Consider the following 15,360-nt stretch of genomic DNA (forward strand, 5'->3'; position numbering starts at 1 on the left):
AGATGTTGGGGGGTTGATCCAAGGGAGACATGGAGAGAGGGGGGGTTGGCTTGGGGCGACTCGGGGTGAGTGGGTTGATTTGAAGACGACATCGGGGCCAATCAGGCAGATGGGGGGGTGTTCCGGGGAGATGTGGGAGGATCGCGGTGAGGGAGGTGGGAGTCTGGGGGTCAATTGGGCAGGTGTGGGGGTTGCAGGGGTTCGATCCGGGGAGATGTCGGGGGCCTGAGGATTCAGGGGGTCAAACTGGAGGAAGATGTTGAGAGCCTGGGGAGAGGTTGGGGGATCCGCCTATCTGTAGCACCAGCCCCAGTACATTATGGGAGTCTGACCAGAGCCTCCCAGCGCAGCCTCTGCCCCCAGACATCCATCCTGGATTGGGAGGAGACCAGATTTGCTCAGTCCTACCCTGGGGGGGCCTCAAGGTGTGGGAGGGGGCAGGGCTGTCTGGAAGGGGCGGGCCCAGGTAGGAGGGTGGGAAAGGAAGAAAGGGACAGGACTCCCTGGCAGCTGGGCCTTGCGGCCACTCAGAAGTTCCAGTGCTGCCCGGCAGGTTAGCAGAGCCCCCACAGCGAGGGTTCTGTTTCTGCCGGTGGTGCACATTCACATGTGCCTCGGTGCACAGAACATTATTCTGCACATGCATGGAAAAGATTAGTGAGACCTTTGGAAGGGGGGTGGACAGATCAGTCAACAGACAGATGGACAGAGGGAGGTGAGATGGGGGGAAAGGCCTCACCTACAACTCACCCCACAGCTGCTGGATGTGTGAGGAGGGATGAATGAAGGGAGTGCCTGGGGGGATGGATGGATGGTGGGGAGGTAGGGCAGAAGGATGGATGGATTGTGTGCAGATGGACAAATGGACAGAGGGAGCAGTGGAAGAAGGGACACACAGATGCTAGGTGTAGGGATAGATGGATAGATGGTGGATGTGGGAATGGATGGCCAGACAGTGGGTGTGAGGATGGATGGATGGATGGTGGGGGATGGATGGACAGACAGTGGGTGTGGGGATGGATAGATGGTGGGTGTGGGGATAGATGGATGGACAGTGGGTGGGGGATGGATGGATGGATGGTGGGTGTGGGGATGGATAGACCGACAGATGGTGGATGGAGGCTGTGGGGATGGATGGATGGATGGACCGACAGATGATGGATGGAGGCTGTGGGATGGATGGATGGATGGACCGACAGGTGACAGATGGAAGCTGTGGGGATGGATGCATGGATGGATGGACCGACAGATGATGGATGGAGGCTGTGGGGATGGATGGATGGATGGACTGACAGATGATGGGATCCAGGCGAACCAGGTGTCCCGGGCACGATGGCCAAGAGACCAGCCCCTGGCCCCCAGCACCGTCCAGCTGGAGCTAGCCCCTTTCCCCCACGCTCTTTCCCCTCCAGGCTGTGAAGTGCTTGGGGCCAGTCCAACCATGGAGCGGCCGTGGCCCCCCGGCTGCTTGCCCCTCCTCCTGCTGCTGCTGGGGATCTGGGGGGCAGGGACCCAGCAAGGCACCCAGCCCTTCTCCATCAGGATCGAGGGGGACGTGACCCTGGGAGGGCTCTTCCCAGTGCACGCCCGGGGCCCGGCCGGGGTGCCGTGTGGCGAGGTGAAGAAGGAGAAGGGGATCCACCGCATGGAGGCCATGCTCTACGCCCTGGACCAGATCAATGCAGACCCCCAGCTGCTTCCCAACCTGACCTTGGGGGCCCGCATCCTGGACACCTGCTCCCGGGACACCTACGCCCTGGAGCAATCGCTGACCTTCGTCCAGGCCCTGATCCAGAAGGACACATCCGACGTGCGCTGTGCCGATGGCCGGCCCCCGCTCCTCACCCGGCCTGAGCGGGTCGTGGCCGTGGTGGGCGCCTCGGCCAGCTCCGTCTCCATCATGGTGGCCAACGTCCTGCGTCTCTTCGCTGTGAGTGGCTGAGGGATGGGAGCTGGGGGGGCCTTGCCCCATGGTTGGGGTCTCCTAGACATGGGGGATGGATAGAACCCCCATCACAATGCTTCTCCCCAACTCTGGGAGGGGAGGGGAGGGGAGTGGGGTCTCGTGGTTACAGCACGGGGGGCTAGGAGCCCGCACCGGGTTCTCTGTGGGGCGTGCTGTGCGGTATGGGCCATTCGCTCGCGATGCTCAGCAGGCCCCCGGACTCTAGTCCGACAACCGCGTCACTAACAAGACGTGGGGGGGGAGGGAGACTGGGTGCCCTGGCTGCCCCCTCCCGCAAGGGAAATACAAACGCCAGACAGCTCCTCCCTACAACTAGGCCTTGGCTACCCACAATTCCTTGCAGCATCACTTCTTGATCCCTGGGGAGGTGATGGGGCCACAAGTGAGAATGGGCCTCCCACCCGTTTTCTCCTGCCCCATGGCAATGTCAGTGGGGGTGGGGGAGGGGACCTTCCTGCACTAGGAGACCAGACTCGGGTTCTATCCCAGCTCTGGGAAGCGAGTGGGGCCTAGTGGTTAGAGCAGGCAGTTTGGGGGCCATGGTGACTCCATTGATCTCCCCTTTTGCCCTCAGATCCCCCAGATCAGCTATGCCTCCACCGCCCCCGAGCTCAGCGACAACAATCGTTACGACTACTTCTCCCGCGTGGTGCCCCCCGACTCTTACCAGGCCCAGGCCATGGTGGACGTGGTGAAGGCGCTGGGCTGGAACTACGTCTCCACACTGGCCTCTGAGGGCAACTACGGCGAGAGCGGCGTGGAGGCCTTTGTCCAGATCTCCCGGGAGGCCGGTGAGCGGCGGGGGTGGGGAGCACCGGCAGAGCTGCGGGCAGGAGTGAGGGGCACCAGCAGAGTTGGGGGGCAGGGGCTGCAGGCAGGAGCAAGGGGGCACCAGCAGGGGCTATGGGCAGGAGGGGCACCGGCAGGGCTGGGGCACAACTGCCAGTGACGGGGGGTCCCTGTGCCCCCAGGAGGCGTCTGCATTGCTCAGTCCATCAAGATCCCACGGGAGCCCAAGGCCGGGGAGTTCGACAAGCTCATCAAGCGGCTGATGGAGACGCCCAACGCCCGCGGCATCATCATCTTCGCCAACGAGGACGACATCAAGTGAGTGAGGGGCTGCCCCCAGCGCCCCCAGCCTGGGAGGGCAGGACTCACCCTGCTGGCGTTGTCGCCCCCTGCAGGCGGGTGCTGGAGGCTGCGCGCCGTGCCAACCTGACGGGTCATTTCCTCTGGGTCGGCTCTGACAGCTGGGGCTCCAAGATCTCGCCCATCCTGAAGCAGGAGGAAGTGGCCGAGGGAGCCGTCACCATCCTGCCCAAGCGGGCGTCCATCGATGGTAACGGGGACCGCTGGCCACACCCCTCTGTCTACAGGGCCATGTGCTGGCACCCCCGCTCCCAGCAGCAACCCCCCACCCCCTACAGCATCCCCTGCTGAACTCCCTGCTCCCCACAGCATGGTCAGGCCCTGCCCGCCAGGGGAGAGCGCCCCAGCCAAGCCCCCCACAGCACAGCACCCTCGAGAGCTTGGCCCTGACTGCCGGGGGAGAGCGCCCCTGCTCAGGCCCTCCCTGCAGCTCTTGTCCCCCAGTGCCTGGCCCTGCCTGGGGAGAGGGGCCATGCCCAGGCCCCCAGCCCCCGCTGAGCCCTCCCATCTCCCCCGCAGGCTTCGACCAGTATTTCACCTCCCGCTCCCTGGAGAACAACCGCCGCAATATCTGGTTTGCTGAGTTCTGGGAGGACGATTTTAAATGTAAACTCACCCGCCCGGGGACGCAGCCCGCGGAGGCAGCTCGGAAATGCACTGGTACTGGGAGGCTGGGGGGTCTTTGGGGGAATAGAGCTGGGGGGGGGGAATTTCCTGGGGGTGGGGACAGCAGACTTTTGGGGCAGATCTCTCTGGGGTGGACTAGCATGGGGCCGATTCCGGGGGGGGGGGGAGGAGACACTAGCTCCCTGCCCCCCCATGTGGGGTGTTATCAGCTGACTCACTGTTCAGGTCTTTGGGGGAGTCCAGGGGGCAGCTGATCCCCCCATCACAGCAGGTAGATGCTGCCCAGACACCCCAAATCTCATGTCCCTGCCCACTGAGAACAAGATGGGGATTAGGGCAGGGAAAGCCTGGAGAACTGTCCCGTGCCCTGAGCCAGCCAGCCCCCCCCCCCCCCCCCAGGGCCCAGATGGGAACTGGCCCAAGAGAGGCCGGGCCCTGCCCCCCCTTAACTGATGGCACCTCCTAGTGGGGTCAGGTCCTGTGCCCCATTCCTGCCCTGCTGAACCCCACCTCTGCCCAGGCGAGGAGCGCATCGGGCGGGACTCCACCTACGAGCAGGAGGGGAAGGTGCAGTTTGTGATTGACGCCGTCTATGCCATGGCCTATGCTCTGCACAACATGCACCTGGACCTGTGCCCTGGCGCCCCTGGACTCTGCGACCGGATGGACCCCATGGATGGGCGCACCCTGCTGCACTACATCCGCGGGGTCAACTTCAACGGTGAGGGCTGAGGGAGGGAGGGAGGGGCTCCAGCAGGGCTGGGCTGGCAGGGGCTGCAGGGCAGCAATGAGGGGCACCAGCAGGGATGGGGGAGCTCTGGGCTTGGCTGGCAGGGGCTGCAGGGTGGGAGTGAGGGGCACTTGCAGGGCTGCAGGGAGCGCAGGGCTGGGCTGTGGGTCCAGAGTGCGGGGAACCAGCAAAGCTGAGTCGAGCCCCACCCCTTGTTCACACCCGCAGGCAGCGCTGGGACCCCTGTCATGTTCAATGAGAACGGAGATGCCCCAGGGCGCTACGACATCTTCCAGTATCAGCTCACAAACACCACGGTCCCCGGGTACAAAGCCATTGGGCAGTGGACAGAATATCTGCGCCTGAACGTGAGTGTGCGGGACCCACTGGCTCCATGTCAGCCCTGAGCAGTGTGGTGTGTGGCTGTACCCCAGCCCCCGCCACGGGGGCTCCACGTCAGCCCTGGCCAGCGTGGTGTGTGGCTATGCCCCCACTCTCACCCCTACCGGCTGCATCTCAACAGCAAGGGAGCTATCCCTGGGCACTGTTATATGCTGCTGTTCCCAGCTGACTCACTCCAGAACTGGCTGCATCTCATCCCTGGCAGCATTGTGTGTGGCTGTTCCCCAGCAGCTGGGCCCCTGAGGTGGCTGCCTCAGCCCCGGGCAAAGCAACCCAGGGGCACTATGCAAGTCTGTTCTCTGGCCACCCCTCTCCCTTGGCAGATGGAGGAGATGCAGTGGTCTGGGGGCCAGCAGGAGATCCCCTCATCTGTCTGCAGCCTGCCCTGCAGCCCGGGCGAACGGAAGAAGATGGTGAAGGGTGTGGCCTGCTGCTGGCACTGCGAGCTCTGCGACGGCTACCAGTACCAGCTGGATGAGTTCACCTGCGAGACCTGCCCTTTCGACATGCGCCCCAGCCCCAACCGCACGGCCTGCCGACCCACGCCCATCGTCAAGCTGGAGTGGAGCTCGCCCTGGGCCGTGCTGCCCATCTGCCTGGCCATCTGTGGCATCCTAGGCACCACATTCGTGGTGGTCACCTTCGTGCGCCACAACAACACGCCCATTGTCCGGGCCTCGGGGCGGGAGCTGAGCTATGTGCTGCTGACAGGCATCTTCCTGATCTACTCCATCACCTTCCTCATGATCGCCGAGCCGGGCATGCTGGTGTGCGCTGCCCGGCGCCTCTTCCTGGGGCTGGGCATGGCCCTCAGCTACTCGGCCCTGCTCACCAAGACCAACCGCATCTACCGAATCTTCGAGCAGGGCAAGAAGTCGGTGACACCACCCCGGTTCATCAGTCCCACCTCCCAACTGGCCATCACCTTCAGCCTGAGCTCGGTGCAGCTGGTGGGGACGCTGGCCTGGCTGGGGGCCCTCCCGCCCCACAGCGTCATCGACTACGAGGAGCAGCGGGTCCCCAACCCCGAGGCAGCCCGGGGGGTGCTCAAGTGTGACATGTCCGACCTGTCACTCATCTGCTGCTTGGGCTACAGCCTGCTGCTCATGGTCACCTGCACTGTCTACGCCATCAAGGCCCGGGGCGTGCCTGAGACCTTCAACGAAGCCAAGCCCATTGGCTTCACCATGTACACCACCTGCATCGTCTGGCTGGCCTTCGTGCCCATCTTCTTCGGCACTGCCCAGTCCGCAGAGAAGGTCAGGGGGCTGGAGTCTGGGAGCGGGGCAGCCTAGGGGCTGGAATCGGAGAGAGGACCCCAGAGGCTGGGAGGAAAGGGGTGAGGGACTCAGGGATTGGAGTTTGAGGGGGGAGCCAGGCTGATGAGGGTGCGAAGAGCCCATGGGTTTGAGTTGTGGGGGGAGGGAGCGGGGAGCCCACAGGTTAGGTTTTGAGGAGAGACAAGGGCCAAGCCTGAAGGGAAATTGGAAGGGATCAAGAGACAGAACCCAGGAGTCCTGCTCCCAAACCCCCTGCTCTAAACCACCAGACCCCACTACCCTCCTCTCCAACCCAGGGATAGAACCCGGGGTTCTGGCTCCTAGTGCCCACTGCTGAAAGGGTCAAGTCTTGCACCAGCCACCCTGAGGCTACATCTATACTGCAGTCTTCTTCCGCAAAAGCTTATGCAAATGAAGCACGGAGTAGAACATTGCCACGCTTCATTTGCGTAATTAATTAGCAGCCATTTTTGTGCAAAAAGGAGCTGTGTAGATGGCTCCTTTTTGCACAAAAACGCCCTCTTGTGCAAGAGCCTTTCTTCTTGAAAAAATGAGGGAGAACGGCTCTTGCACAAGAAGGGGGGTTTGTGCTAAAAGGAGCCATCTATTCAGCTCTTTTTTGCGCAAAAATGGCTAATTAATTATGCAAATGAAGCACAGCAATATCCTACTCTGCGCTTCATTTGCATGCTTTAAGGAAGTCTGCAGTATAGACATAGCCAGAGTGTCCTATCCTCCCTCCCCCCCACAGATCTACATCCAGACAACGACACTGACGGTGTCCATGAGCCTCAGTGCCTCGGTTTCCCTGGGAATGCTCTACGTGCCCAAGGTCTACGTCATCATCTTCCATCCCGAACAGAACGTGGCCAAGCGCAAGCGCAGCTTCAAAGCAGCAGCCACGGCCGTCAGCGCCTCCACCCGCCTCTCGCAGAAGGGCAGCGAGCGCCAGAATGGGGCTGACACTGCCCAGACGGGCAAATAGCTGGTACGTGGGTATTGCTTCCTCAGCTCCCACTCTGGCCTGTGTAGCCAAAGCCAAGGAGAGAACCCAGCAGCCCTGGCTCCTACCTCTCCCCCTCGGCTCTAACCACTAGACCACCCTCTTGTGCACTGTGGCTGTGTCTCCCAGAAGGGTGGTCAGTTGTGCCACTTGTACAGCATATGCAGCTGGACTCAGACTGGAGCCCGCAGCCCCAGATTGCCCTCAGTGCAACTCAGGCCCAGCACGTGAGAGGGGGCAAGCTGGGACCCCCAGCCCTTGCCCATTGTGGGACCAGGGCTCAGATGAGCACGAGTGTACTAAGTGTGCAAAGGTGGATGGTATCATAGGCCCAAAACTGGACTGCAACTTAATGCTTAGAGGGGGATGGGAACAAGGAGTCCCTCCCTCCCCCCCTCTTTCATTGCTCGTTCAGGGCACGGCTACACAGGAGGGCAAAAGTCAAATTAGGTGACGCCACTTCAGCTATGTCAATTGTGTAGCTGAAGTCAAAATAGCGTAATTGGGCTTTTGGCACTGTCTCCGCAGCAGGAAGTCAAAGGGAGAGCACACTGTCTCTGACTTCCCTTACTGAGGGTTACAGAAGTCGGTGTAAGAAGTCCTCCATCTCAACGTTATTTCACAATTATGGCTTGCTGTGTAGACACCCACTTAGTTATTTCGAAATGCTGCTGCTACGTGGACGTGCCCACAGTGGCCCTGACTGGCTCTAGTGTCCCAGCGTGACTAACACTCTCCTTTATCATTGCCAGGGCGCCTGTGCTGAGGAACGTGGGTAACCCAGAACCAGCCCCAGACCAACATAACCCAAGGGGGGGAAGGAATGAAGAGTCATAGGTGGATGGGGGGGGGGGGGGAGAGAACAGGGGAGACAGGAGTGGAATAAACCTGGTTTTTTACAACGTTGCTGTGATTTATTTTCGAGGTCCGTGAGCCAGGATTCTGGGGTTCACTCCTCGGCTCTGGGAGAGGGTGGAGCTGGGGATATGTGTCTTTGCTTCCTCCTCACACGCTCCTGCTTAGCCCCTTTCTTCACTCTCACTTCACCAGTAGTTTCTTCTCCATTGTCTTCTTTCCAGATCATTCTCTCCTCTTCCCCTCCCCTCTGTCCTGTTCCTTTCATCTGTCCCTGTGGGTCCTGCCAATGGTTCTCTCACTCCTCTTTTCATCCCTTCTTTCCCTACTGCTCTACCCTCCTCTTTCTCTGCTTCCTTCTTCGCCTCAGCCATCACTCACTTCTTCCTCACTTCTCTTCTGTCATCCACTTTTCTTCTGGGTTTCTGGCTGGACAACCACTCTGTGATAGTTAGCAATGGTCCAGTCATGCTGGAAGGGCAGAACAAATGGGATTCTGCAGAGGTCTGTTTTGGGATCGGTTCTGTTCAATGTCTTCATCAACACTTTAGATATTGGCATAGAGAGCATGATTATTTAGTTTGCAGAGGATACCAAACTGGGAGGAGTTATAACAGGAGTGTTATGAGCAAGACACGCAAAGTCATTCTTCTGCTCTACTCTGCACTGATTAGGCCTCAGTTGGAGTAGTGTGTCCAGTTCTGGGCACCACAGTTCAAGAAATGTGGAGAAATTGGAGAAGGTTCAAAGAAGAGCAAGTATGATGAAAAGTCTAGAAACCATGAGCTAAGAGGGAAGACTGAAAGAATTGGGTTTGTCCAGGTTGGAAAAGACAGAGGGGACATGACAGCAGTTTTCAAATACCTAAAAGGGTGTTACACAGAGGAGGGAGAACAATTTTTTGCCCTGGCCTCTGAAGATAGGCCAAGAAGCAACAGGCTTAAATTGCAGCAAGGGAGATTTAGGCTATACATTACGGAAAAACTTCCTACCTGTGAGGGTGGGTAAGCACTGGAATAAATTGCCTAGGGAGGTTGTGGGATCTCCATCCCTGGAGATATGTAGGAGCAGGTTGGACAGACATCTACCAGGAACGATTTAGATGGTGCTTGGTCCTGCTGCCAGGGCAGGGGACTAGGCTTGATGACCTCTTGAAGGTCCCTTCCAGTTCTAGGATTCTAATTCTTTCTTCTCATCCTATCACTTGCTTTCTGGTGTTCACTTCTTAATTCCCTGTCACTCACCTCTTCATCCCTGTATCACTCACGTCTTCTCAGCGTCCTTCCATCATTCACTCCTCTTCCTGGCTCCCTTTCTCTTCTGTTTATCCTTTCTTTCATTTGTTCTTTCCTTTATCTTCCTTTGCTTCAGTCCCTCCCCCAGCACTCATACTTCCCCCATCACTGGTGCATTATATGTCCCTGCCTGGGGCCACCCAAGCGCAGGCCATGCCTGAGTGGCACAAAAGCATCCTTGAAGCGGAAGCAAAGGCGAGCTCGGCCCCTCTGAGGTGCGGGCGCTCTCAACCCACCACATGCAGCAGCCAGTAGACAGACACCAAAGGCAAAATGCATTATCTCTGCCTCTCGCACAGGCTCTGCCCCAGCATAGTCTGTGCTGGGAGGATGGGCTGCAGCAGAGCCAATGGGGCATGAGGTATCCATCGTAGCCTGCGACCATCTAAATCCTACAATTCCAGCACCACAGATGCTCTCACATTGTAGCAAAACAGGGAAGAATCAGCAAAGGTTTTATTGGTGTACAGTGGAGGAGCGCTTACCCGGCCCGGAGATGCAGCCAGCTCTGGGGAACAGCTGCAAACACTAGATGAGGAAGGCCCACTCCCGACCTGCAACCCCAGCTCTGCTGGTGCCCCACTCCCCGTCTGCAGTCCTCCCCTTCTCAGCTGCCTCCAAAAGTTCTTAGCCACTGACAGACTTACTGCTTGTAATTTACAGGCAGCAACATCCCACCTCCCGCCCACAGGCTTATTTAGCAAACCAGAGGCTGGACCCACTGTGGAAATATTCAAGGCCATAGAAACCCCATTGTGAAGCAGGGAAGGGGGGGGGGGGGAAGGGAGGAGAGAAAGGGACACTCAAGAGTGAATCCAGCAGCCAGGGGTGGAGAAGCTGGTCATTTTCAGCTCAGTGGCATCAGTTCATAGAGACTAAGTCTCCAACTCCTTTGCCCCACCCAACCTCCCCCACCATTGCTCCCCGCTGTGTCCCTCACAAACCTATTGCCCCACCCATCTCAAATCAGCCTGCCCCACCCCTCTAGTCCCTTCCGCCCTCCCCCATCCCAGGCCCTGCCACCCCCGTGGGCTTCTCAGATCAGGAGGTGAGTGTGGTGGGGGCACCAGGACTGGGTCCTCCTCCCCCATCTGAAAAGGGCCAGAAGAGCTCACACGCTCCCCCCCCCCCATTAGCACACAACAATAAGTCAAGAACCCCACCTTGTGGCCAACTGGGGAACAGCCTGTGGACAGGCCACCCACACAGTAAAGGGGGTAAAGAATGGGACCAGATGCTTTTTTCCCCCTCAGGTGGCCACGGACCCTTGATCTGGATTGGGGTCACAGAGGCCATAGGGGAAAGGAGGGTTCTGTGTCCATCCCCCATGGGTAGGTTCCATAAGCAGCCCACAGGGGCTGAAATCTAGGGCTCCCCCTCCGAGTTGCAATCACAAAACATTTCTAGAGAGACTGTTTCAGGGCGACTCAAGCCTCGCTCACATCACAGGCACAAGTTCAGGGGATCCCCCCCCTCCAATCAGGGGGAGAAGCCAATCTAGCATGATGGGAGTACAGGACAAGCAGATGGAGCTGGGTCTGCTCCCAAGAGGCAGACGAGGGGATACAGGCTGGTCGGACACTGAGCAAATGCAGGCCAAGAGCCTCTGCCACAAAGTGTGTGTGTGGGGTTTGCAACAGTCCTCCCACAAAGGGTTCTGGGGGCCCAGTGTGGAGCTCAGACATCCAGCGTGCTCAGGTATTCCAGCCAGTCACACAGGGATGGTGCCTCCTGGGGGGGCTAGGAGGGGAAAGAGATATATGTTAGGGGATTTGGCTGGAGAGGCTGGGTCCACAGAGTGGAGAAACTGAGGCACAGAAAGAGGAAAGGGCAGCAAAGGATAGTAGCCACAAGCCCTTGCCCGTAAGGCCGTGGGTTCCACCCATACCCAGCTCTGCCAGTGCTCTCCACTCCCAACCTGCAACCTCTGGCATTCTTCACCCCATCCACTCACCTTCCACGCTGAGGGGTCGCTGGGGCCACGCTGCCCTTGCACCGTCAGCAGCCGGACACTCCCACCAGCTGGGTATTCCGGCTCCACCGCCAGTGTCCAGATGGCTGAGGGCCACAGGAAGCGGAGCAGGCGTTCCTGGGGATGCCAGTCAATGGGGAACCTGGAGGGGGGAGGGGAAAAAAATCAGTGCTGCCCCCTACAAAATGGGAGACATGTTGGGGGGGGGGGGAAGAGGAGAGGAGAGGGGAGAACAGACCTGGTCTGGAGGACCTGGATCTCAGCCAGGAGCTGGGCCAGCTTGCCATAGCTGTGCTGTATCTCCAGGATGGTGCCCCGGATGTCAGCACAGGGCATGGGAGACGGGAAGAAAGGGTTGTGGCTCTGTGGGGCAGACACAGACACAGACACAGAGAGTCAGATCCATCTAGCTTGGCCTTCAGAATCCCACCCAGCCTGCTTGGCCACTCCAACATGTCCTGGGTCAGACCCAGCTGGGCCATTACTCACCTGCACCCTGATGCACCCATCCTCTGCCCAGCACAAGGTGACTCTTAGCATCTGGGGGTCAGGTGTCAGTAACTGGGGGACTGGAGTCAGCTCCAGCTCCACTTTGTCACCAGAGGCTGATACTATCCGGATCCCCTGGAGTGTCTCCAAGAGCTGGCAGAGGGCCGAGTTCCTGGGGAAAGACAGGAGGATGCCTAGGTTCCATCCCCTTCAGAGGGAAGTGGTCTAGTGATTAGAGCAGAGGGGGCTGGGAAGGAGGCCTCCAGAGTTCTCACCTCTCCATCTTCTCTCTCCAGTCACTGGCCACACACTCCTGGCTCTGGAGCTCCCCCTGCAGCTGCTGCAGCTCCTGGTGCTGAGCTTCCACCCGGCCCCGCAGCTCAGCCACCTGCTCTGCCAGCTGCTGCTGCCGCTCCACCAGCTGCTTCTGGATGAGGAGCGGGGTGTGTGTGTGTGTGTGTGAGAGAAGGGTGAATAGTGAGATGGGGAAGCAGCTGCCCTGACCCAGCCCCATTGCTTCCACAATCAGCCATCCCCACCTGCCCCCTCCCTCCACAGATTAGCTCCAAGAGGCCATGTGCCCACAGCTGTCCCTCAGAGCAGTACCTGCTCCTTCTGCCGTCTCTCCTGGGCATCTCTCGCCTTCTCCTCAGCCTGGTGTCTCTGTGGGGAGACGAGAGTTGGTGGCAGCTAGGGGGTCCCTGTAAATCCCCTAAGCAGCTAATAGTAGCTGGGAGGTGGAAGTCACAGGGCCCCTCAGCCCAGGACCAAATGGATTTGGTGGCAGAATTGGAATCCCTGGAGGCCCCTAGTAACCACAGTGGGATCCTCACATTCACACACCCAGGACAGAACCATACCTGGGTCTCAAGTCGTGCCAGAGCCTCCTTCAGTCGCTGTGCCAAGTGCTGTCCCTTCTCCAGCTGGGCCAGTACACGGGGCACTGACCCTTCAATGGCTTCTACCCGTTGCTGGTAGCCAGCCTTTAGTTCCTTCCACTGCTGCTTGGCTTGTGCCATCTCATTCCCTGGGCAGGGGGGAATGGAGAGGGGAGAGGCAGTGCATCAAATTAAGGAGATCTCGCTCTGAGCCATCCCTGATCTAACCCACTAGTTACACTCTCTCAGCCCCCCCCTCCCCAAGCCAGGGAGAAGTCTGGACTACTCACGAATAGCTGTCTCTGTGGTCTTCTGGTCAAAGGGGGCTGGATCCATCTGATCCAAGAACTCCAGCAGGAATCTGACCACATGGAGTTGGCTGCACATCCACTTCTGTTTCTTCCGCGTATCCTGGGGGAACCATGGGACAGGAAGGAGGAAATCACCTGGTGCTCCCTGGAGGGGAAAGGCCTCGTGCCTCATTCCCCACCCTAGAACAGGACAGGAAATAGCACCTCCTAGAAGGGGATAGGCCCTATGTTCCTTTTCCCACTTGCCTGAGCCAGCCAGTCCTCACACTGAGGCTGGGTCAGAGCTGGTGCCCCCTAAAGACAAAGGCCTGCTGCCCAATTACTCACCACTGCATGCTCCACCAGGACTTTAGCTGGCAGCTCTGCCTCCAGCTCCTCTCGGGTCTGCCCCTCAAAGGCCAGCACCTCATCCAGCTGAGCCAGAAGCCTGTAGGGAGGGGCAGAGAGGGTCAAGGCTGGGGAGAGCTGATCTTTGTCCTAGATGTCAACCTCCAGCAAAGATGGTGAGAAAAAATGCTTCAGACAGATTTCCCCCCAAAAAGGAGGACTGGGCCACAGAGAGCCAGGTCCTATAGCTGAGCCCTCATCTGTGAGATGATGAACTGCAGGAGTCATTTTTGTGTGACATCAGTTTCCACTGCAGAAATGCTGGCCCTTGAAGGACCCCTCTCTCTCCCTCCCCAGATCTTCTCTGTTCTCACCCTGCCCTGGAGGGTGACTCATGCACACACAGCGAGAAAACCTCCAATGAAGTTGCCAATCCTGGCTCAAAGGAGTTACCCAGGGCAGTGAATCTCTCTGGCCACCCCACATGTCCACACCCTACACCCGTCGCCAGCTCCAAGAGAATCACAAGCATCAAAGAAACCTTAGAATGGCTCTGTCTATATCCACTAGTCATCAGTCATCAAATGGCTTCCCCTTAAGTTCTGGCCACTGTGAAGAAGACTGAGCCAAAGACACGGCAATCAACCAACCCCCCATCCCCTTGACACCCAGGGATAGGCTCACGGCCCTTGGATGGATTTAGAAGGCACAAGGGACTAGCGCTGCCGTCTTAACTGCACATGGCCGGGGAAGAATGAGCCACACTTCGAGATGCGAGAACTTCACTGAGGAATGAAATAGACAGGGAGCACAGCTGTTACTCAAGATTATTAGATACATTCTGCCTTCTTATGACCAGAAGAGTAAGTGGAGGAGCCCATAAAGCAGTTATCCGACACCGCCAGGCTGTAATACTCCTTCTGCTACTTTAGTACACCTGGCGCCAGCAGCCATGTTTAAACTGTCCGCTGCCCCACGCAGGGCACCGGGAAATCGCACCACGGGCTGCAAAGAAACGGGCCGCCGGCTGAGCAGCCCTGCATGGAAGGACCAGCTCTCTGGCCGCTCCTCTCCAACGACGCAGCCTCGAGCCCCAGCGACACACGCGCAGCCGGGCTCCCAGTCGGTAGGGAGGCTTGTTCGATGGGTCACGACACCGGGAGAGACTGGAGCATTTTTTCAATTATTTGTACCCGTTGAAGTGTCTGCAGCCACCTGCCGGGGGTCCCAGCCCCGTGCGACGTAACGGCCGCTAACAAGGTCTCCGGGGGCTTTTTTCTTATTTGGAGCCTTTCATGGCTCAGCCGTGGAGATATTGAGCCTCCAGCTGGGGGCGCAGCCGCCCCCCAACGCACCGCAGCGAGCCACGCTACCTCCCCACAGAGGACGGCCCCCGCGGGGGGGGGGGGAGAGACACCAACAACTCCCGCTACTCACTCCTGGGCCCTGACGGCGGCGTCCATGGCGCCAGCAGCTTGCAGCTCCGCTCGCGCCTTCTCATTCAACGCTCAGCGACCACAGCAAGAGCCAATCAGCAGGCGCGTTACCTCAAGCGAGATCCCGCCCATGACTCCCGCAGAGCCAATCAGCTGCTGCGTTCCCCAAAGACCTGCTCCCCCGCGCCCGTGACTTCCCATGGAGCCAATCAGAAGTCGAGTTCCCTCAGGTAAGGCGTTCCACCCCCCCCGCCGTCCCTGGTCTCCGAAGGAACCAATCAACAGGTGAGTTCCCTCACGTAACACCCCGCCACTGGCCTCCCAAAGAGCCAATCGACAGGCGAGTTTCCTCAGGTAAGGCTCCGCCCCAGGCCTCCCAAAGATCCAATCAGCAGGCGAGTTCCCTCAGGTAAGGCCCCGCCCCTGGCCTCCCAAAGAGCCAATCAGCAGGCGAGTTTCCTCAGGTAAGGCCACGCCCCTGGCCTCCTAAATAGCCAATCAGCAGGCGAGTTCCCTCAGGTAATTTCCCGCCCCGGCGGCCTAAGCAACCGGCCACGGTTAGAAAGCGGGACCTGGGGCCGGCGCCCCGCCCCCCCAAACCCTCGCGAGACCAACGGCCATGACGGGAAAGAGAAGAGCA

The 15,360-nt window shown here is 59.1% G+C and overlaps 2 protein-coding genes across 2 annotated transcripts; one reads left to right on the top strand and one right to left on the bottom strand.

The window, feature by feature from the left end:
* The first annotated feature begins 940 nt into the window (after window positions 1–940).
* Window positions 941–7,199, top strand: LOC102462852 (metabotropic glutamate receptor 6-like). Its single transcript, XM_075918637.2, has 9 exons — window positions 941–1,930; window positions 2,541–2,757; window positions 2,938–3,073; window positions 3,151–3,305; window positions 3,635–3,775; window positions 4,263–4,463; window positions 4,701–4,840; window positions 5,198–6,133; window positions 6,906–7,199. Exons 1-9 carry the CDS (start codon window positions 1,025–1,027, stop codon window positions 7,137–7,139), a joined length of 3,066 nt encoding a protein of 1,021 aa, XP_075774752.2. The 5' UTR covers window positions 941–1,024; the 3' UTR covers window positions 7,140–7,199.
* A 2,542-nt stretch (window positions 7,200–9,741) lies between these two features.
* ZWINT (ZW10 interacting kinetochore protein) lies at window positions 9,742–14,944 on the bottom strand. The gene is made up of 10 exons (XM_075918632.2): window positions 14,722–14,944; window positions 13,285–13,384; window positions 12,937–13,057; window positions 12,629–12,795; window positions 12,375–12,431; window positions 12,044–12,195; window positions 11,769–11,940; window positions 11,518–11,642; window positions 11,262–11,421; window positions 9,742–11,047 (listed from the first exon to the last, which is right to left on the bottom strand). Exons 1-10 carry the CDS (start codon window positions 14,745–14,747, stop codon window positions 10,985–10,987), a joined length of 1,143 nt encoding a protein of 380 aa, XP_075774747.2. The 5' UTR covers window positions 14,748–14,944; the 3' UTR covers window positions 9,742–10,984.
* Window positions 14,945–15,360: the final 416 nt, after the last annotated feature.

The sequence above is a fragment of the Pelodiscus sinensis genome, chromosome 18 (assembly GCF_052426305.1).
Source record: "Pelodiscus sinensis isolate ZL-2025 chromosome 18, ASM5242630v1, whole genome shotgun sequence".
Taxonomy (NCBI): Eukaryota; Metazoa; Chordata; order Testudines; family Trionychidae; genus Pelodiscus; species Pelodiscus sinensis.